General features: G+C 41.8%; 1 protein-coding gene across 2 annotated transcripts in view; it reads right to left on the bottom strand.

The window, feature by feature from the left end:
- LOC126174841 (protein pigeon) overlaps window positions 1-24,287 on the bottom strand; it is a 483,403-nt gene that overhangs the window by 249,625 nt on the left and 209,491 nt on the right. For both annotated transcript variants that reach the window (XM_049921225.1, XM_049921224.1), the window contains exon 7: window positions 23,902-24,069. In XM_049921225.1, the coding sequence (XP_049777182.1) occupies window positions 23,902-24,069 (168 nt within the window). The remainder of the gene's footprint in view (window positions 1-23,901; window positions 24,070-24,287) is intronic.

The following is a 24,287-nucleotide window of genomic DNA, read 5'->3' on the forward strand; positions in this document are numbered from 1 at the left end:
ACTTGTCATTCACCTCTGTTTCACAAAATGATGAATGTTGTTGCTCCCATCTTATACTATTCGTGAAGGTTGCGAAGCAACACTGAGAGCAAATCCCTACCCTGATTAACAAGATTTGGTTAACTCATATTTCAATTGCCTCCTTAATAATACTGTCCCAGAAATCACTTGGTGGGCAGATAACAGACATCTTTTTGAAATTGAAAATGAACTCCTGTATTAAATAGTACTCATCTAGAGCTGATATTCTTTCCTGGCTTTGTCTTCCATAGCATTTATTTCAGTTGAATTGCAGACACACAGTGCTACATCTGTCACCTGTATGAACTGCTGCCTCATAAGGAATTTGCTACCTTCTGATATTTGAAGGTTTACACTGTTTTTGCCCCTACACAGAAGATTTCTTACTTTTGTTGGTGGTCAGAAGATAGGGTTAATTTCTTTTTTGTTTAGAGTTTAGAGTTTGACTGATTCTTGTGGAGGTAGCACAAGCATATGCTAGGAAGGCGATTTTGTGATCTCTTTCTTTATTCCTTTTTTTATTGTTTAGTGCTCTAAGTACCTTCTTAATATTCTCCCTCTTGTAGCTACTGGGAGCAAAAATCTTTTCCAGACAATCCAGCTCCAAAGGTAGGTTCCTCAACATGTGCAGTGTCTGACACCATAGGTAAATAGATATACGGAAATATACCGACGGTTTCATGAAGCCTTCACTGACTGTAATTATCCTCTCATCCTTGTACAAAAACAAATCTCCCGTGCCTTATCTTTCCAGTCTCCCACCACCTCCCAAAGTTCCACAGTCCGGCCACAGAGGAGCATTCCCCTCGTAACTCAGTACCATCCGGGTACTGGAGCAACTGAATTACATTCTCCGCCAGGGTTTCAATTATCTCTTGTCATGCCCTGAAATGAGAAATGTCCTGCCCACTATCCTTTCCACCCCTCCTACTGTGGTATTCCGCCGTCCAACAAACCTACACAATATACTCATCCATCCTTACACAACTCCTGCTCCCAATCCCTTATCTCATGGCTCATACTCCTGTAATAGACCTAGATGCAAGACCTGTCCCATACATCCTCCTACCACCACCTACTCCAGTCCAGTCACTAACATCACCTATCCCAACAAAGGCAGGGCTACCTGTGAAACCAGTCATGTGATTTACAAGCTAAGCTGCAACTACTGTGCTGCATTCTATGAAGGCATGACAACTAACAAGCTGTATGTCCGCATGAATGGCCACCGACAAACTGTGGCTAAAAAACAAGTGGACCACCCTGTTGCTGAACACGCTGCCAAACATGATATCCTTCATCTCATCTCAATTACTGCTTCACAGCCTGTGCCATATGGATCCTTCCCACCAACACCAGCTTTTCTGAATTGCGCAGGTGGGAACTTTCCCTGCAATACATCCTATGATCCCGTAACCCTCCTGGCGTCAACCTTCATTAGTCACTGTCCCCACCCATCCAGCCCCCTCCCTGTTACCATTCCAGCATTACACAGCTGTCATTTCACCACCACACCCAGTCTTTTAATTTCTCTCCTTTCTGCTACTTACCCCCTCCCCCTCTCCACATCTTCTCTCCTGCCCTCCGTCTAAACTGCAACACTTCACTGTCTGCCACTCCCACCATACTATCCATCCCCCTCCCTGCCCAGCCTCCTCCTTACCCCCACCCAGTTGTCACTCCCATCATGCACTGGTGCTGCTGTTCGCAGTGTGGTCTCAGCTCTCTGAGACTGCAGATGTGTGTGTGTGTGTGTGTGTGTGTGTGTGTGTGTGTGTGTGTGTGTGCGCGCATGTGTGTCTACTGCTGACAAAAGCCTTAATGGCAAAAAGCTATAATTGTGTGTATCTTTTTGTTGTGCCTATTACAACTCAGCATCTCCGCTATATGGTGAGTAGCAACTTTCCTTCTCTGGTATTGTTACATTCCATCCTGGATTTTCCATTGTTTGATTTTTGCCTGATGGCTTTTCTATGATCCTAACCCTGTGCTGTTTTCCTTTGCAACTACATTCTTTTGGATCCACTATACTCAATGTCCATCCTTCTTTCTTTTCTTTCCTGTGTTTCTCTTGTTGCCTTACGAACCACACTGCACGCTCTACTTATGAGCCACACTGTATCAACCGTCTCGGCCATGTGCAACAGGCGGCCTCAAGACCATGCTGATTGTTAGTGCAGCATCTTCGGTCCCACATTACTCCCGCCGATATAATGAAGCCTATACCTTCAAACTGATCATGCTCCCTGTGTCAATTCCCGTACTTTGCGTGTTATCTCCTGCACTTTTCCGGTGTCACTCGATCTTACATCTCTAATTACAAACCTCTCCCCACCCCCCACACTTTCCCCGTTCTATCCCTGTTCGCAAACACTAAATCCACCTCATCCAGTCACATCTGATGTCCCCCTTACGCTTATCTGCCCTCAAACCTGCTACCTACAGTAATATAAATATATTTATTATTGATTAGTTATGCTCTACTTTGACCCTTGTGACTTCTCGCCAATTTTAGTGAGTTTTCGCCTTCCACTTTCGTCGTCTTCCTCAGATTTCATCTCTTCCCCCCCCCCCCCCCCCTTATGCATCCATTTCATCCTTTTCGTACTTTTCACACGTATCTTGGTGTATTTTTGCATAATTTTTCGGGCGTAATTCTATTTTCCTATGTAATTTTTCGCATTTTTTCTACCACCATGGATACTTGCTCCTTTCATCTGTGTCAATACAGAAAATTTTACTTATTCCTAGCCAGATCCCAGTCCCACATACTGTTCCTTTGTTGTTGCTTGGCTCATGAAATCCCCCCTAATGGCCTTACCATCAAATTACCCATGTCTGGTTGCCACCCCTCCTTCCACAATGACCTTCACCTGTTCAGATTCCGCCTATCCTTAGCCCTCACCAATATAGTCCTGCAAAACCATATCAACCAAGCCCAATCCTGCTTGCAGTACCTTCTCTCCATCCGCGAAATTCTCCTGCTATGTTATCCCAAATTCCTGGAACCCATAACACAGGTTGAAACTCTTGCCCTGCAGGAACTTAAGCAACATGCACAACGCCATCTCAAAAAGCTCTCCATCCTACTCACTTCCTACTCCCACCTCGCAGTACCACTGTCCACCACTTCTACAACAATCTCCAAACCTCCCTCACACCCCCTCATAGCTGACAAACCTGTCTCGCAGACCTACTACACTTACCCCACCCTCCAAAACTCCCTCCCACCACCACACACAACCCAGAACCTAAACAGACCCGCAACACAGTTATGAACCTTTCCTCCAGAAGCCTTAGTCCCACAGAAATATCAGTCCTTGCCAAAGGCCTCACCTTTTGCCCCACTCCGAAATTCGACCACGCAGGACTAGTTAAAGACCTTCTCTCCTTCTCCCAGTCCCTACAGTGGAAACACTTTTTCGCCACCAACCCAACCAATCAGTCTCAACCTAAGACCATTATTGAACTTTACCTAACTCAGTTCACTCCTCCATCCAACCGTGATCCACCCCCACTGCCTCCAAACCACGCCCTGTTAACTTTCCAGAATTTCTTAACCTTGAACCTTGCCTCAACATCATTCCCCAAATCCCTCAAGATGCAAACTAACCTTACACCTACAGAAAGAACCACAGTCCACCATCTAAAAACTGATCCCGACCTTATAATCCTAGCTGCTGACAAAGGCTCCACCTCCATTGTTTTGAACTGCAAGGATTATGTGGCAGAAGGACGCTGTCAGATACTTCCATCTAAAAACCAAGCCACAGTGATCCCATTCAAATAACGCAGCAGGATCTCCAGTCACTACTCAAATCCTTAGGCCCATCCCAGAACCTCTCCCCAGAGTCCATCTCTCTACTTACCCCTACCACTCCCCGCACTCCCATCTTCTACACACTTCCTAAAGTTCATAAACCCAACCACCCAGGACGCTCCATTGTGGCCGGTTACTGTGCCCTCAATGAGAGAATCTCTGCTCTCGTAGACCAACACCTTCAACCTATTACCCGGAACCTATCCTCCTATATGAAAGATACCAATCATTTCCTCAACTGACTCTCCACAGTTCCTGTCCCTTTACCACACGGTGCCCTGCTCATCACTATTGATGCCACCTCCCTGTACACTAACATTCCTAATGCCCATGGCCTTACTGCTATCGAACACTACCTTTCCAAACACCCTATGGATTCCAAACCAACAACCTCCTTCCTAGTCTCCATGACCAACTACATCCTCACCCACAATTATTTCTCCTTTGAAGGCATTACCTACAAACAAATCCACGGTACGGCTATGGACACCCGCTTGGCACCATCCTATGCTAACCTATTCATGGGCTATCTAGAGGAATCCTTCCTAAAAACCCAGAATCCTAAACTCCTCACCTGGTTCAGATTCACTGATGCCATCTTTGCTATCTGGATTGAAGGTGAGAACACCTCATTCACATTCCTCCAGAACCTCAACAACGTCCCCCCCATTTGCTTCACCTGGTCCTACTCAACCCAACAAGCCACCTTCCTAGACGTAGACCTCCACCTCAGAGATGGCTACAACAGTACCCCCATCCATATCAAATCTACTAACCACCAGCAATACCTCCACTTTGACAGCTGCCACCCGTTTCATACCAAGAAGTCCCTTCCGTACATCCAGCAACCCGTGGTCATTGCATCTGCAGTGACGAGTAGTCCCTTTCTAAATATACCGAGAGTCTCACTGAAGCTTTCACTGACTGTAATTATCCTCCCATCCTTGTACAAAAACAAATCTCCCGTGCCTTATCTTTCCAGTCTCCCACCACCTTCCAAAGTCCCACGGTCCGGCCACAGAGGAGCATTCCCCTTGTAATTCTGTACCATCTGGGACTAGAGCAACTGAATTACATTCTCTGCCATGGTTCTGATTACCTCTCATCATGCCCTGAAATGAGAAATGTCCTGCCCACTATCCTTTCCACCCCTCCTACTGTGGTATTCCGCCGTCCAACAAACCTACACAATATACTCATCCATCCTTACACAACTGCTCTCAATCCCTTACCTCATGGCTCATACCCCTGTAATAGACCTAGATGCAAGACCTGTCCCATACATCCTCCTACCACCACCTATTCCAGTCCGGTCACTAACATCACCTATCCCAACAAAGGCAGGGCTACCTGTGAAACCAGTCATGTGATTTACAAGCTAAGCTGCAACTACTGTGCTGCATTCTATGTAGGCATGACAACTAACAAGCTGTATGTCCGCATGAATGGCCACCGACAAACTGTGGCCAAAAAATAAGTGCACCACCCTGTTGCTGAACAAGCTGCCAAACATGATATCCCTCATCTCAATTACTGCTCCACAGCCTGTGCCATATGGATCCTTCCCACCAACACCAGCTTTTTCTGAATTGCGCAGGTGGGAACTTTCCCTGCAATACGTCCTACATTCTCATAACCCTACTGGCCTCAACCTTCGTTAGTCACTGTACTCACCCATCCAGCCCCCTCCCTGTAACCATTCCGGCACCACACAGCCGTCATTTCATCACCACACCCAGTCTTTTAATTTCTTTTTATTTCTCTCCTTTCCACTACTTACCCCCTCCCCCCTCTGCACCTTCTCTTCTGCCCGCCGTCTAAACTGCAACACTTCACTATCTGCCACTCCCACCACACTATCCCTCCCCCTCCCCGCACCAGCCTCCTCCTTACCCCCCACCTAGTCGCCAGTCCCATCATGCACTGGTGCTGCTGCTCACAGTGCAAGTTGTGTTTGCGTGTGTGTGTGTGTGTGTGTGTGTGTGTGTGTGTGTGTGTGTGTGTGTGCGTCTACTGCTGACAAAGGCCTTAACAGCCGAAAGCTATAATTGTGTGAATCTTTTTGTTGTGCTTATCGCGACTCAGCATCTCCGCTATATGGTGAGTGGCAACTTTCCTTCTCTGGTATTGTTACATTCCAACCTGGATTTTCCATTGTTTAAGGAAATGAACTACCACTACTTCACAAACATCCATAACCCTATCAACAAAGAGGCATTAGAATGCATCTTCTATCATGCCAGTGAGGCTTTCATAATAGTCACATCCAGTACACCACCAAGAATTGAACAGAACAATTAAGATGTTGCTGTCTAGCCACTTATTCCTATCCTAATATCTCCATTTTTGGGTAATGCAGGAGAGGACTTATTAGCATTCATACACAACCTGTTAACAGCCACTAAGCTGTGATGTCAGTCAGAGAAACAGCTTTTGCATACGGCCAAATTACATTTGATGGGAGATTCTGAAGTATACATGACGCATAAAGAGGGGCAAAGGAATGCACCAACATTTGAAATTATGAATTCAAGCTTAGCACAATGATACAGAAGAAAAAATAGATGTAGGTATTATAGGGAATAATTAAACTATATGTCATAAGAACAGGCGGAGTACATCGTAGACTTTGCGGACAAGATTAGCAAACTGCATGTCAATACATACAAGCTGAGCAAAAATTATGATACCGAAAGAGTCTTTCTGCAGTACACAGGATACATTTTGCAGGGGTTGCTGCCCGATGTTTCAAGAAAAGTACAGGTGGAGTTCACTAAGAACTTAGCTGAAGCTTTAGTAACTGTGATGGCACTAGAAGAAATCGACACGATGAGCCCAGTCTGTGATAGTAAACTATTCTTGCTGTGGGTGTTAAATGCCAAGGGCATGGGTGGATGAACATGCCATATATGGCAGGCATTCTGTGAACTGCGATGTAAGAAACATGAGCAAATAGGGCACCCACAATGGGACTGCAGGCAAAAGCCTAACATGAGATGCTATAAGAAAACACAAGGTGGGAATAATGACTCACTGTTAAGTGGCAATGGTGTCCTGGATTCGCTGCATGGCACTCCCAGTGAATATAAGAACAGACGAAACATCTCCAGTGGTGAAGTTTTGTTTAGGTAGCTTACTGGCAGGAAGGAAGTAAAAGTTTTTATAGGACACAAGTTTATAGGTGTCCATGGTAAGTTTGCACCCAACGGGGGAAAAGAAGGTTTGGCTTGCCATAGCATAGGTTAAGCAGAGTGGATGAAAATCACTTGCATTCACTGGGTTTAGCGGTGCTGAGTTTTAGGGTGGAGCACAAGATTTCCGTGTCTGTATGGAAGTTTTTTCTTATAAGGGTGATAGTTACTGGACAATGTTAGGGCTGGACTTCTTGGTTGAACTTCACACTAAAAATGACTTTGATAGACGCATGTTAGAACTTGGGGAAACTGCTGGCAGGCCACACTGCCGCAAGGTTCATTCCTGGTCCAAGGGGAACCACTTAGACTGCAGGCATGACCATTAAGGATCAATTTGAATACTAGTGTAGTGCAAGGAATGGGAAAACTAATGAAGGTGAACTTAGGAATTAATTTTGTGGTCTGTAGAGTGTGTTTAGTGGACCTTTACATGAAAATAACAACTTAGATAAAGCTTAGTGTTTCATACACAGTGTTGTTCTATGCACAGGAGTTAGACAATGAGCAAGCATTATCTGTTGAGATAAATAATTTTGGGACTGCAGACATGAAATTTTACAAGGGATTTATGACTGAACAATTTCAGACCCTAAGCTTAAGTACGCCACCAGCTTAGCTATGTTAATGTTACTTGGAAGGAGAGAGAAAGTAACCAATGAAGCAGTTACTGTTTAGCATATGAGGATATGTTTGATACTCATGGGACATTGCCAGTGACACTGTGTAGAATCCCAACTGGGAATGAACTGCCTCCATTTCATAAACCATGCTGCATAGCACATCACCTGCAAAAAATTGATGCTCATTGGGACCTGTGGAAAGTACATTAGCTTATTTGTTTTAGTTGTAAATATTTGCCATGTATTATTGTTTTTCTGAGATGTTATACATCCTGGAGGACCTCCTCACTATGGATCAATTGGAATGAAAGTAAATCTAATCTAATCTAATCTCTTGGTGGTTAAATTCATTAACCAGCAGTTACAAGACTGTATTGTTACGGAAAGAACAGATCATTGTGGAGCACCAGTAGTGATCAGCCTGAAGAAGGGTGCAAACAGAATGAAGGCATATCAGTTTTGTTGTAACTGCAGGTACCTAAACAAGCATACAGTTCCAGATGCTTATACAGTTCTGAATATAATAGAAACTTCAGATAATCTGGGACAATGCAAATTTTTTCTACCACTGATCTTTGGAGTTAGAATTAGTGCCAGGGGAATATCTGAAGACAGCACTTGCAGTCCCATCAGGGCATATCAGTATAAACATACACTGATTGGATTGAAAAATGCCCCAGTAACATTTCAATTACTCTTAGACAGAGTTTTGTGAGGATTGCAACCAAGGCAATGTACAGTGTATTTACATGAGCAGTTCCATATGGCACATCTAACACCAAGATTAGGAAAGCATCATTCCATGCAGGAAGAAGTGTGGTATTTAGAGCATGTAGTTGGTCACGGGGAGTCCAGGCAAACCCTAGGATGGTAAAAACTGATACATTTGTATTGGTATATTCTAAGCTAGCAGAGTGCTTTATCTTACAGTGTCTGGAGTTTTCTAGGCACATTGCATGAGGACGCGAGTTCCACATGTACCAGTATTAAGATGGTTTGCAAGCACGGTATGAGTGATGGGCTTTGGAAGTACATTGATCATGGAGCCTCCTTGCAGCAGCAAGCACGACAACATAGCCAATACACAGTAATGTTTGCCAACTTGGAAATGAAATGGATTTTTCAGTTTGGAGCTGGCTATGTGATGGGTAGACACATATCAGTTCCTTAGTTCTTTCATGTCATTTCCATCACTGGCCTGGAATATTTCCATGTGGTGTAACCACATTCTATTTCTGTGACAAAAGTAATGCACTGAGGTGTACCTGCTGTGAAAGCATTGTGGCAGTCATTGTTATGATAGAACAGAGATTTGATCTGCTGAGTTACATTTAACCACGGCTTAGTTGTACAAAAGGGAGTGAATATATTGCTTGTCTGGGTAAATACTGATAGCGCTCATGCAAGATTGGCTGCCCCATCTTTCATGTATTAATGACAATTGATTCTGCATTTGCTGTTCAGAAATCATGTGCCTACTATTGAGGTACAATATGTTCAATTTATGTGTTCCTCTTACCTAATATTTCAAATGGACTGGCAGCAGCAACTTTTGCGCTCCCATGATTAAATGTAATCTGTAAATATTGCGCACTATGCGTGGCATTTTACCACAACCTTTTGCGGATGTGGGTTTTCATGGGCTGAATTTATTTAATGACACCAGTTAAGAATGAACTCCACAGGTGTGGTTCCCTGTGTACAGTGGGGGCCATTACTGAATGGATTTGATAGTATAAAAATTTGATTTTTATTTTTTACTCAATGTTTGTCAGTGCCTTCTGCCTGATGGCTAGTTGCAGCATATCAGTCACATTGCACAAAACCGGACAGACCCATTTTGAAACTCACATGTTGAACCATCAGCAGCTAAACTCACAGATTGTTGATGAGGTAACGCTATCGAACCGCACGTCTACAACTTGGCTGTCGATTAGGGAGGGTTGGAGGCAGTCACATGGTGGTGGAACTGCGGCTAGCTGCCGGGAGCGGACACACCATCCGCTCTCTTCTGCTGGCAGCTACAGACCCGACAAGACATTCTCCTCTCCTGCTTTCTTGGGCAGCAGCCCATTCAGATTCAGCGACTTCTCTAGGCCTGCCTTTCTTTACTACATTAAACAACAATGCTCTTATAAAAATGGGTAACTCCTTCACCTCAATGGGTGCCTACTGCTTTCCCTTCCTCACCAAACCTGACACGTTAACACCTAGGTATTACCCAGTATTCAGTTTAAATGTTTGCAACTGGGCCAAAGGATCTATGTAGTGTTGCTGGAAAACTGGTATGATAAACTGATTTATATTGTTGATTAGTGGAAAAGTTGCAAATCTGGTACCTTCTCTTACATTATATGTAATTATTTTAAGATGTTATGGCATGTGTGGTAATACTGTAATTTCTCTGTTTTAGAGCTCTAAAACCTAACTGTCTCATTATACTTGTCTAAGTCTGACAGGAAAGCCTGTTGAGACCTGTGACGAATGTAAATAATTCTTGTACCAGCTTCTGGACAATTTTTTTCAGGGTGAGACCCTTTGCTAGCTTGCCATTTTGGTAATGTAGACTGTAATTTAACTCTTGTTATTGGAATTCTGTAAGTCACTAATTCTGAATTAATTGGAACCTGAGGCACAGGTCCTTTTAAGACAACGTATTTTGTTGTTTAAAGTTTCTAATTTACTTATTGGTTATTTGAAACAATTCAGTAATTATCTTAATGACTGTTTAATTTAATTAATTTAATAATAAGTGTGCTAAGGTTACCAATGTGTGCCTAACGTAAAATTGTTGGTATAAAATAAACAGTGAAATTTTAAATAAACAGTGAAATTTGATTTAGCGGAGTGGGGGCTTAACTGCTTACCACTCCCGGATCCCCGCATTCTTACCAGTTTGAAAACCATACAGGATTTACTGGTACCATGTGCAGAAGAAGAGTTGCAGTCTTTTTTAGGTCTGACTAATTATTTTAGGAAGCTTATACCGAAATCTGTGGAAACACAATGGCTGCATACTCATCGACTGAAGAACGGAGTGAAGTTGCATTACTCAGCTGCATGACAAGTGCATTCAGTCAACTTTAAGAATTGCTACCTGCTGGACCAGTATTAGTTTCCACAAATTATGAGAAGGAATTTGTGCTGTCATGCAACACAAACAATTGAACACTCTGCTGTGTATTATGTCACAAAAGGGAGAGTACAGAACACCTGTTTACCTGTGCCTCACAGCAGCTGAATAGAGTAGGAAACAACTACTCTACAAAGGAGAAAGAGATACTGCATCTCATGTATGGCTAACACATTACTGACATTGTTTACATGTGAGGAAATTTCGAGCCATGTCAGATAATGAAGCATTGCAATGGCTATTTGGTTTGAGGGATGCAATGAATAGGTTATTGCACTGGGCACTAAAACTCATTGAACTTGTTTCTGATGTGATTCACTGACCTGACAAATCACACAGAACCACCAAAGGGCTGACCCGGAAAGTGCATGCATGGAAAGAACACCACAAGATGGCGGCGTGTGTAGATATCCGCGATTTTAGTCCAAAAATAAGTTACAGTGAAGCCGTTAAAAATTCGTGTGTAAGTTGCAAAAGTGAATTATTAAAGTATAATGAGCGTATTGCTAGTTTACAATGTGTAATCAGCAGTCTAAGAATAGAAATCGACAGCCTGAAGTCCGAAAATATGGAACTGAAGTCGAAGCGAAACATGGATCCATTGCTTCAAGACAGACAGAAGGACAAAAACTTTCGCGAGAACATGGCTACATTGGTGCAAAATGACGCTGATAAATCATCAGAATGGAAGGTAGTACACAACAAGCGTCAAACAATCGGCACTAAAAATTCGTGTACAGCAAATGTTTCGAGGTTCGAGAATGTAAACAATTTTGATGTACTTTGTTCTAGTAATAGTCTCACTGAAAGTGAAAACAATCGTAAGAAGAGTGTGCCAATAAACTATCGGAAAAAGGTTAGGTTTGATCTTCCAAAGCCACAACGTTCAGTTAACAGCAATGAAAGTGGCAGTGGTGTGATCCAGTCTGCTGTGAGTGAAACATCAACAAATCGTTTTCGCATTTTCGCTGATAGTCATGGTAGAGGCATGGCTGATATAGTGAAAAGCAGTTTTAATGCTGCCGATGTTTGTGGAATTGTGAAGCCAGGTGCTAAACTTCAAGAAGTTGTAGCGGGGTGTGATCCTGAAAAAGTAAAAAACGAGTGTGTGATCTTAATAGGTGGCTCAAACAACGTTGCCTGCAACGAAGGGAATGATGCCATACAGTCGCTCAGGAAGAAAATATCGGCACTTCATCAGTCTAAGGTATTTGTTGTGAACATTCCAAAGAGACATGACTTAATTCCACAGTCCTGTGTAAATGAGGCTATCTCACAAACGAACTCTAAGTTAACAAAGTTGTGTAAGCATTTTAAAAATACTTGTGTTGTAGATGTAAGCAGTTTTGGACGGGAATTATTTACAAGACACGGTATGCACCTGAACAGATCAGGAAAAAAAGCATTAGGTACCCTCTTAAAAACAAAAATATTGGAAGAAGTCCACAAATGTACCCCAAAGTTGGAACCAATCGCACTTGAATGGCTCCAACCATCAAGTCAGACTCGGTTTCAAACTCAAATGTTTCAGGAAATTGTTAGTAATGAACGTACTGTGTCTGTAGCTACCGATAATTTTTTAGGCAAAAGTTTAGATCTGTCTCTAATTCCAAAGAAATGACGATTTTTCACCAAAATGTGGGAGGACTTGGTAATAAAGTAAATGACATTACTGTTCTGTTAGAGGAACCACAAGGAATAAAAGATACTGATGTATTATGTTTTAATGAACACCATGTGAAAGATATTGAAAGGTTACAGCTAAGTGGTTACTGTCAGGCAGCGCATTACTCTAGAACCATCATGGAAAAAGGTGGAGTGGTAATTTATGTAAAAAACAACATATCTTACAATGCATTAGATTTAAAGAGCCATTGTATAGAGCAACAAATTGAAGTATGTGGTGTTGAGATTACTGTAAATGACTTCACGGCTGTAGTGTTAGCACTGTATAGATCTCCCTCAGGGAATTTGAATGTATTTCTTAAGCACTTAGATTCTTTATTATCCATACTGTACTCAAAGTCCAAGAACTTGATAATTACTGGTGACTTTAATGTTGATTTCCTAAATGAGAGCAATAGTAAAGCTGATTTAGTACATTTAATGGAGTCTTATAATCTGATGGCAATAGTAGATTTCCCAACTAGGATTACTGTTAACAGTACAAGTCTGATAGATAATATATTTACAGATAAGTCTAAATACAATGAGATCACTGTACATCCAATCCTTGGCCTTTCTGATCATGGTGGTCAATTGCTTAGGCTCAATTACATCAGTGTGTGCAACAGTTCCGAGCATTCTTGGAAATCTTTTAGGATAATAAATGAACAGGGCCTTAAAAAATTTAATGATAGCCTAAAAGAGATAGACTGGAGCTGAGTTTATAGGGAAACAGATGTAAACAAAAAGTACAATTCATTTTTAAATGAATTCATGTCTGTATTTGAGTCCATCTTTCCCAAAAAAGTAGTTAGAAATAGTCATATAGGCAATGCCAAGAAGTCTTGGATCACTACAGGGATAATAACATCTTGTAGAACAAAGAGGATGTTATACAGTTCTCTCAGGACTTGTAATGATCCAAAGAAATGACAACACTACAAACTTTACTGTAGCATTCTCAAGAAGGTTATAAATAAATCTAAAAGTATGTGCATAAAATCAGAAATTGAAAGCTCAGAAAATAAAATTAAAACTATATGGAATGTAATAAAGAGGGAAACTGGCAGGACAACAGGGAACATGTCTCAGGTAGAGATTAATACAGGGGACAGTATCATAAAGAAACCTGAGTTGGTTGCAGAAATATTTAATAACCACTTTTTGAGAGCAGCAGAGAAGACAGGCTGTAATGGTTCTATGGAAGAATCATTGTCCCTCCTACAGAAAGCTATTAGCAACAGAATCCCACAGTTATCCTTACCTCCAGTTACTGTAAGCGAAGTCATAAGAGTAATTAGATCATTAAAAAATAAAAATTCTGGTGGTGTGGACAATATTTCCAGTAAAATACTGAAACACTGTTATAAATTTGTTAGTCCCGTCTTATGCAACATATACAATGCATCCCTACAAGATGGGATTGTCCCTGACAGACTTAAGTTGGCTGTAGTGATTCCTCTCTTTAAAAAAGGGGATAAAAGCATTGTTACAAACTATCGCCCAATATCCCTATTAACTACCTTCTCGAAAATTCTAGAAAAACTCATGCACAGGAGGATTGTAGACCATCTCAACTTCCACAGTATCTTAAGCAAAAATCAGTTTGGTTTTCGTGCCGGTCTTTGTACTGAACAGGCAATATTCTCTTTCAGCAACCAAGTTTTGGAAGCCATTAACAAAAAAATGTCTCCAGTGGGTATTTTTTGTGATCTTACGAAAGCCTTTGACTGTGTAAACCACCAAATTCTTTGGAAAAAGGCAGAATACTATGGTTTAGGTGGTATTGTTGGCTTGTGGCTACAATCATATCTACAGGATCGGAAGCAGACTGTAATGCTAAATGGCTCTTCTGGAGAACCTGCCTCGTCTGAATGGGGCACGATAACGTGTGGTGTGCCTCAAGGCTCCGTTTTGGGCCCACTGCTTTTCCTCATCTTTATTAATTATCTTCCTCTTTGTTCTGAGACAAACAGCAAATTTACCCTGTTTGCCGATGATACCACAATTCTAATTGACGATTTGATTGATCATGATCTTGAAAAAACTACAAATACTGTTTTTAATGACATCTTAAATTGGTTCTCCTCAAATGGTCTCTCGCTCAATGCAGATAAAACTCATTATACGAGGTTCCATACACCACAAAGTAATCCCGATGAAATTAACATAAAATGTAGAGATCAACCAATACAGAAAGTTGAAGACACAAAATTCCTGGGTGCTTACATAGACAGTAAATGTAATTGGTCAGTTCACATTCTTCATCTATGTAAAAAACTTAGCTCAGCAACATTTGCACTACGGGTAATTTCTTCAGTGGCTGAAGTTGACACTATTAAGGTTGCCTACTTTGGCTACTTCCACTCATTGATGTCATATGCTATCATATTCTGGGGGAACCAACCACTTGCAAAAAAAGTTTTCACCATCCAAAAAAAAGCAATCAGAATAATGTGTGGGGTCCATCAAAGACACTCTTGCAGGCACTTGTTTCGGAAGATAGGTATCCTAACAACTGCCTCACAGTATATTTTTTCCTTGCTCACCTTTGTGTGCAAAAATTATTCCATCTACCAAGACAACAGTAAATTCCATGGTTATAACACGAGAAACAAAAACAATCTACATTTAGAAATGAAACGTCTCACTCTGGTACAAAAAGGAGTTTACTACTCCAGCATTAAGCTGTTCAATGCTCTACCACTACATATCAAATGTGTTCATACAGAACTGCCAAAATTTAAACAAGTTCTCAAAGATTACCTGACAGAGAAATCTTATTATACTGTGGATGAATACCTGAAAGAAAATGTATACCATCACTAAACTTATTGTGTCTAGAAGTAGTTCAATTGATTTTATTGTGCATTTGGGCATTAGCGCACTTTTTGTAACAACAGATTGGCTGTACATGTATTTACTCTTGTAGGCCTAATATCTGATTTAACTTTGTGCTCTTATCTTTAACCTTTATTTGAAACTCCTTTTTCTGTCAAATGGTAATTATGTTATCTAGCTGACATTGTATCTGTTACTGTATTTATAGTATGTCTTACTTAAACTATGTACAATTTGCCATTGAATTGTCCTTGTATTTATTGTAAGTTTAAATTGAAACCTGTACAATTTGACACGTTCCATATCCTTGTGATTGACTCACTAACTGGATCTACGGAACAAGAAATAAATAAATAAATAAATAAAAATAAATGAATGGGTGCCCCAAATGCAGAGTGGCAGAGGACTCAAGAAGCTGATGAAAATCACAATTTATTTGCAGTGCAATCATTATTTGTTGTGTGTGACTGAATGTTATGTAAACAAAGAAATCTCAGAGCTCATTTTGTTGTACAAGCTACACTGTGAAATGAAGTATTAAAACAGGCGCATGATTGTGTGTTAGCAAGCTGTGAGGGTCATAGAACACTGGAATGACATGTGATTGAACAATACTGGTGGTGAACACATAAGCAACATGTAAGGACCCGAGTATCATGCATTCAATGAGCCAAATTAAGTCATTAGTGTATTCTGTTGCAGAGATTACCACAGGCCAGCAAACAATTTGATTTGATATTATCGGCTTGGGCATCTTAGGTCCCTTGGGCAGACACTGATGGGAAATTGTTATGTGATAATGACAACAGACCATTTTTTGCTCTATGTAAAGATTATGGCTATTCTGGATCAATAAGGCAACAGAGTGGTGCAAGTCATGGTTAGTAATTGGTTATTAAAGTTGGGTACTCCAGATGTGTTGCTTATGGACCATGGTACTAACTTTGTGTCAGAACTGATAAAGCAACATTCTTGTTTGTTATGAATTCATAAATTAAGAATGAGCACATTACACTAGCAACCAACTGGAAGAACAAAACAGATTCACAGAATGACAGGGAAGATGTTGAGTCACTACATCAAGACACCATAATGATTATTGACTTACATGGTCGCTGCTTAAAATTTGAAAAAAGATTATGGGTCTATCATCAGGCAGAAGATGCCATCACCATTTGAGATACTGAAACCCCAAGCGGGAGGAAATGGCACACCACAGATGGTATGGAGCTGAGTGTGGAAGTGAATATGAAGGCCCTAGAATGGCAGGATCAAATGGGACATCAAATGTCATGTTGCCTATAAATCATATAATGGCAACAGACAATGTCCACAAACACTTACACCCTGAAGGGAAAATTTAATAATTATTTTGATCATTATCAAAATTTATACCAATTGGTCAAGACCTTACTGATAAATGTGAAATTAGAATGTCCTCCTCAAACAACAGAAGAACAGTTGCCCAGCTGGACACATTAGAACCTTTCAGGTCAGGACTGTAGATTTATCACCATTAGCAGCAACAGCCCCCCCCCCCCCCCAAGAAGAAAAAAAAAGTTGGGGTGGGACCGGGGCAGGGAGTACGCAAGGACAAGTGTTGTGACAAAGTGAGCAAGCTGTATGTTCCTTGCCATATGCACTAAAATTGAGAAATAAATCAGTATAGAGAAGTGAGTGTGATTGTAGTAACAAGCACTAATGGCAGATACAAATGCTTTGCAGTATGTCCACATTATTACCCCCTTGCATTGTCAAACTGTATGTACAATATATGTGCATAATAGGCATCAAAATACTTGTCAGGGAGTTCTTTATTATCTGATAAAGGCTTATTATCTAATAAAAACCACTGATGTAACTGGAACTGGTAACAGTCTGGGAAGTTGAAATGTTTGACTCAATTATATACATCATAATCTATGTTATTGGAAAGCCTGAAGTTGTCATTCATTATTTAAATAATGAACCACTGCAACAGTTACGCACTTTTTTATGCTTAGAACGATGTGTTTAAAGAATTTTTCCTTGTTGTCAAGTGCAAATACTGCGTAAGTATTTCATGTGGTGTTTTCTTAACATGTTGCTCTGCATCTCTTCCACTGTAGTCATCCTTTTGAGGTTATCAGGTAATGTGACTCCTCAGTTATGTATAAAACTGCATACATGCAAACTATCACTCACATTGTCCATTTGTGTAACATCACATTAAATATATTCGTAAATAATGTGCTTGTAAAAGAGAAAAAATTCTCAAAACAAATTTTGCTAAGCATGAAAACATAAGTAACTGGCACTGTATTTCAACCAAAAATATTTGAGCAACAGAAAGAGAGAGAAGCTGTCAAATAGTGCTGCAACTGGTCAAACGATGGAACATGCAAAATATAGTTTGACAAAGGTGTCACAACAATTACAACAATCATGAAACTGTGCATGTGCAATAGAGACAGTTTGGAAATGGTTGTGACTGGTCATGACATTCTTTTTCAAACAAACCTAGACATCAGCCACCATACCGAGAAGAGTTTGGCAGCAGCAGGAGATATGGCACAAATTGTTCCATCTTTTACCTGTTTATCAGTTTAGTCTGCTGAATAGAGCGCCCTGGCATCAAAAACTTAACCACATAATGTCTGTAAACACTGCTTGATGGCCAATGCCAAGTCACTGCCATTTTATGTCAGTTTTCTCTCCACAAACATTTTTTTATAAAGTGTAAATCGTGGGAAAATTATAAATATGTTGACGCAAAGTCGGGTGCCAATTAACATTCTGAAAATAGGAAATTTGATGGGAGCAATAAAACATTTCATAAACGACAGGAAAACATTAATTCTGGGAAGGTAAAAGTGGGCTTATACTAATAAATTTTCTTGAGTCTGACAAACTTATGCCCTCAAATCAGCAGGGTTTTAGAGAGCACTGCTTGTGCAAAACTCAGCTTGTCCTTTTCTCGCATGTTATATTGTGAATTATGGATGATGGCAACTGGCAGATTTCATATTTCTAGATTCCAAGAAAGTGTTCAAAATGTTGCCCCGTTGCAGACTGTTAAAGAAGGAACAGGTTCACAGGTATGTCAGTGCCTCAAAGATGGCGTATGTTCATTGGAAACAAGGTTGTCATCAGAATTGCCCCAGACAAGTATAACAGCAAAGCTATTATTCTCTACACAAATATAAATGATTGGGCAGACAGGGTGGAGAAAATTTGCAGTTATTTGCTGATGACGCTGAGGTGTATGGTAAGGTGTTAAAGGTGAGTGACTGTAGGAGCAAACAAGATGACTCAGACATAACTTCTAGTTGTACAGAAAGTTCTCATTGAGAATAACATATTATTTAGGAATAAAGGAGATGACCCACCTAAATGCAGAAGTGCTGTGTTGTCAACAAATACACTCGCAAAAGGTAGACAGCTTTACTTTGCTAGCTTTCAGAATGGAATTCCTTTCTCAAGCTGTAGGAGAAACAGGAACACACACACACACACACACACACACACACACACACACACACCTGACTCCCTACATTGTGCTCATTTGACTGTCATTTTCTTTCCTGGCCCATGGCAAGTGTACTGGAGTACTGGGTTGAGGTGCAGTGTGGGAAGGGGGTGAGGGCTGGAGAGAAGGCAGGAGGCAGGGAGCAGGTTGGGGGGAAGTGTCTAGCAGCTCGTGGGAGAGTGGGGAGCTGTCTGTGGGCTAGCTAGGGGTGCAGGTAGAGGGGGCGTGTGGCAGGTGGATGAGCTCTAGATTTCACAGATTAAGGAATGAGATGACAGCACACAGCTAGTTGATATGTATTGGGTGGGGGTAATGAGAAAGAGGTTAGTGTACACACACACACACACACACACACTCTATTGGGGGAGAGGGGGCGATAGTACCCATATGTGCAGTTCAGAAAAGGTGGGGGTGGAGATGGGGGTGGGGGTGGGGATGGGGGTGGGGGTAGTGGAGGTGGTGGTGGTGGTGGTGGTGGTGGTGGTGGTGGTGGTGGCGGTGGGGAGGATCCAGATGGCATGGGTCATGAAGCAGCCACTGAATCTCACATGTCGTACTCTGCTGCATGTTGTGCCACTAGGTGGTCCACCTTGTTTTTGGCAACAGTTTGAAGGTGACCACTCATTCTGGGATGTTGTGAAGGTTGTCTAGGTGATGGAACACAACTTTGGGAGGGGATGGAACTATGTAGGATGTCACTCATTTCAGGGCACGATGGTAGATAATCAAAGCCCTGATGAAGGACATGATTAAGTTGTTCCAATCCCAGATGGTATTGGGTGACAAGGGAGGTTTTTCTTTGTGGTTGGTATAAGAATGGATGTGAGGATCAGATGTGTGTGGGGGAGGATATGGCATGAGAGATCTTTTTGTGTATTAGGTCTGTCTGCAATGACCTTTTTGAGGTCTTCAGCATACTGTGTGAGGGAGTTCTCATCACTGCAGATGCATCTGCCATGGGTGGCCGGGCTACATGGATTTTTGGTGTGGAAGGAGTGGCAGCTGTCAATGTGCAGTTACTGTTTGTGATTGGTGGGTTTGATGTTGACTGAGGTGTGGATGGAGCCATCTCAGAGGAGGAGATTAGCATCTATGAAGGCACGATGGGTGGAGGACCAGGTGAAATGGATGGGAGAGAAGGTGTTGGGATTGTGGAGGAATGAAGATAAAGTGTCCTGGCCTTGGGTCCACATTACAAAGACATCATCAATAAACTGGAACCAGACCAGGGGTTTGGGATTCTGGGACGCTAGGAACGTTTCCTATAGGTGGCCCATGAAGTGGTTGGCATATGGGTGCCCATGGCTGTGCCATGAATTTGTTTGCATATCTTCCCTTCAAAGGAGAAATAGTTATGCGTTAGGATGTATTTGGTTAGGTGTACGAGGAATGAAGTGGTGGGTTTGGAATCCGCAGGACATTTGGAGAGGCCATGAGCATGAGGGATGTTGGTGTATAAGGAGATTGCATCTACACTGACGAATAGGGACCTGGAGGGTAAGGGTGCAGGGATGATGGAAAGTCAGTGCAGGAACCAACAGTCCAAAACCTAGCCTCCCACATTAAAGATACCAATCACTTCCTGCACCACAGAGAGACAGGCATGTGCATGTGCGTGTGCATGAGAAAGGAATTCCATTCCAAATGGTAGCAAAGTAAAGCTCTGTACCTTTTGTGTGCGTATCTGTTGAGGACACAGCGCTTCTGCCTTTAGTTGAGTCATTTCCTTTATTCCCAAATAATTCAAAATTTCTGGTTGGTGTGATGAAGGGGAGCTAGCTCTAAATGTAGAAAACTATAAGTTAATGCAGATGAGTATGACAAACAAACCCATAATGTTCAGATACAGCATTGGTAGTGTCCTGCTTGACACAGTCATTTCATTTAAATATCTGGGCATACTGTTGCAAAGTGATATGAAATGGAATGAGCATGTGAGGATTGTGGTAGGAAAGGCAAATGGTCAACTTCAGTTTATTGGGAGAATTCTAGGAAAGTGTGGTTCATCTGTAAAGGAGAGCGCATATACCCTGAAGTGCCAAACAAACTGGTATGGGCACACATATTCAAATACAGAGATATGTAAACAGGCAGAATATGGTGCTGCAGCTGTCAATACCTATATAAGACAATGAGCAGCTTGTGCAGTTGTCAGGTCGGTTACTGCTACTGCAATAGCAGGTTACAAGATTTAACTGAATTTGAACGTGGTGTTACAGTTGGCGCACAAGCGGTGGGACACAGTATCTCTGAGGTAGCAATGAAATGGGGATTTTACCGTATGACCATTTCATGAGTGTACCATCTACATCAGGAATCTGGTAAAAAATCAAATCTCCAACTTCGCAGTGGCCAGAAAAAGATCCTGCAAGGATGGGATGAATGACAGCTGAAAAGAACCGTTCAATGTGATGGAAGTGCAGCCCTTATGCAAATTGTTGCAGATTTCAATGTTGGGCCATCAACAAGAGTCAGTGTGCGAACTGTTCAACAAAACGTCATCAATATGGGATTTGGAGCTGAAGGCCCACTTGTGTACCCTTGATGACTGCACAGCACAAAGCTTTACATCTTGCCTGGGTCCATCAACACTGAAACATGTTGCCTGGTCAGATGAGTCTCGTTTTAAATTGTACTGAGCAGATGGAAATGTGTGAGTATGGAGACAACCTCATGATCCATGAACCCTGCATGTCAACAGGGAACTGTTCAAGTTGGTGGAGACTCTAGAATGGTGTGGGGTGTGTGCAGTTGGAGTGATATGGGAATCCTGATACACTATGTGATCAAAAGTATCCAGACACCAGGCTAAAATGAATTACAAGTTCGTGGCACCCTCCATCAGTAATGCTGGAATTCATTATGTTGTAGGCCCACCCTTAGCTTTGATGGCAGCTTCCACTCTCGCAGGCATACGTTCAATCAGGTGCTGGAAGGTTTCTTGGGGAATGGCAGCCCATTCCTCACGGAACGCTGCACTGAGGAGAGGTATTGATGTTGGTTGATGATGCCTGGCATGAAGTTGGCATTCCAAAACATCCCAAAGGTGTTCTATAGGATTCGGGTCAGGACTCTGTGCAGGCCAGTCCATTACAGAGATGATATTGTCATGTAACCATTCCACTACAGGCCATGCATTATGAACAGGTGCTCGATCGTGTTGAAAGATGCAATTGCCATCCCTGTGGAAAGCAAGAAGGTGCTCAAAACATCAATGAAGGCCTGTGCTGTGACAATGCCATGCAAAACAACAAGGGGTGCTAGCCCCCTCCATGAAAAACATGACCACACCATAACACCACCACCTCTGAATTTTGCTGTTGGCACTACATACAATGGCAGGGGACGTTCACCGGGCATTCGTCATACCCACACCCTGCTATCAGATCACCACATTGTGTACTGTGATTTGTCACTCCACACAATGTTTTTCCATTGTACAATCGTACACTATTTATGCTCCTTACAACAAGCGAGGTGTCGTTTGGCATTTGCTGACGTGATGTGTGACTTATGAGCAGCCACTCAACCATGAAATCCAAGTTTTCTCACCTCCTACCTAACTGTAAGAGTACTTGCAGGGAATCCTGATGCAATTTGGAATTCCTGTGTGATGCTCTGGATAGATGTCTGCCTACTACACTTTACGACCCCTCTTCAACTGTCGGCGGTCTCTGCCAGTCAACAGATGAGGTCGGCCTGTACAGTTTTGTGCTGTATGTGTCCCTTCGTGTATCCACTTCACTATCATATTGGAAACAGTGTACCTGGGGATGTTTAAGAGCATGGAAATCTTGTGTACAGATGTATGATGCAAGTGACACCCAATCACCTGACCATGTTCAGAGTCCATGAGTTCCGTGGAGTGTCCCATTCTGTTCCCTCATGATGGCTTAGGACTACCAAGGTCACTGATATGGGGTACCTGGCAGTAGGTGACAGCACAATGCACCTAATATGAAAAACGTATGTTTTTGGGGGTGTCCGGATACCTTTGATCACATAGTGTATGTCTAGATATGACTCTGAAAGGTGACAGTACATAAATATCACATCTGATCACCTGCATCCACTAATGTCCATTGTGCATTCTCAGAATAGGTCAATTCCAGCAGAACAATACGACACCCCCCCCCCCCCCCCCCCCCCACCATTCAGAATTGCTGCAGAGTGGCTCCAGGAACATTTTTCTCAGTTTAAACATTTCCAGTGGCTACCAAACTCCCCAGACATGAACATTACTGAGCATCTCTGTGAACCCTTGCAACATGTTGTTCAGAAGAGATCTCCATCTCCTCGTACTCTTATGGATTTATGGACAGACCTGCAGGATGCATGGTGTCAATTCTCTCCGGTGCTACTTCAGACATCAGTTGATGTCCACCACGTTGTGTTGTGGCACTTCTGCGTGCTCACAGGGGCTCTACACGATATTAGGCATGTATATCAGTTTCTTTAGCTCTTCAGTATAAGATGGTAGCACAACCTATTCTTAGGTACTGCTTGAGTGTTTGGGATCTGTACCAGGTTGGACTAAAGAAAGACATCGAAGTAATTCAGAGGTGGGCTGCTAGATTTGTTATTATTGGTAGGTTTGAACAACACATAAGTGTTACAGCAATGCTTTGAGAACTCAACCAGGACTCTCTGGAGGGAAGGCAACATTCTTTTCGAGTAACACTATTGAGAAAACTTACAGAACCAGCATTTGAAACTGACTGCAGAAGAATTCTGTTGCCTCCAACACACACTGCGTATAAGGACCAGGAAGATAATAAATGAGGAATTAGGGCTCATGCAGAGGCATACAGACAGTCATTTTTCCCTCATTCTGTTTGTGAATGGAACAGGAAAGGAAATGACTAGTAGTGGTACAGGGTGCCTTCTGCCACGCGCCGTAAGGGGGATTGTGGAGTATCTATAAAGATGTAGTAGTTTTGCTGACTTTATAAGACTCCAAAATGAATATTGTGCATGTCTTCAAAAATGTTCACCAATTTTAATAGATTCCACTCTTATTCACATTATTTTTATTTCCTGTTTGTTCCCTTTACTGTTTCTCTTGTATTTATAATAAAACAATATACATGTGCTCTTACCTGATACAAGTAATGATGGCAAATGCAAATAATGCCCTTTGGGTCCGTTATGACTTGCAGGTCTAGGGAACAATCATGAATTCGCAATGGAATTGGGTCATCTTCATAGAAGTCACATGGCAAATCCACACTCTTCGGAAGCTGAGGTAGATTCAGTGGAATATTTAGCTGCAATTATTACCACAGTTTTTTGTTAATTTAAATAATATTTTTCAACCACAAAAGTTTTAACAGGACACATAATTAAAGAAAATGTTTGGAAGTTGAAAACACACACACAAACAGTGGCCTACCAAAACAAAAAACAAAAAGAATACTTAAAACAGTAGGTAGCAATACACAAAGAACAACACAACAAAATGATTTATTTGATAAGTTTTACTATA

This window comes from Schistocerca cancellata, chromosome 3, assembly GCF_023864275.1.
Source record: "Schistocerca cancellata isolate TAMUIC-IGC-003103 chromosome 3, iqSchCanc2.1, whole genome shotgun sequence".
Classification (NCBI taxonomy): Eukaryota; Metazoa; Arthropoda; class Insecta; order Orthoptera; family Acrididae; genus Schistocerca; species Schistocerca cancellata.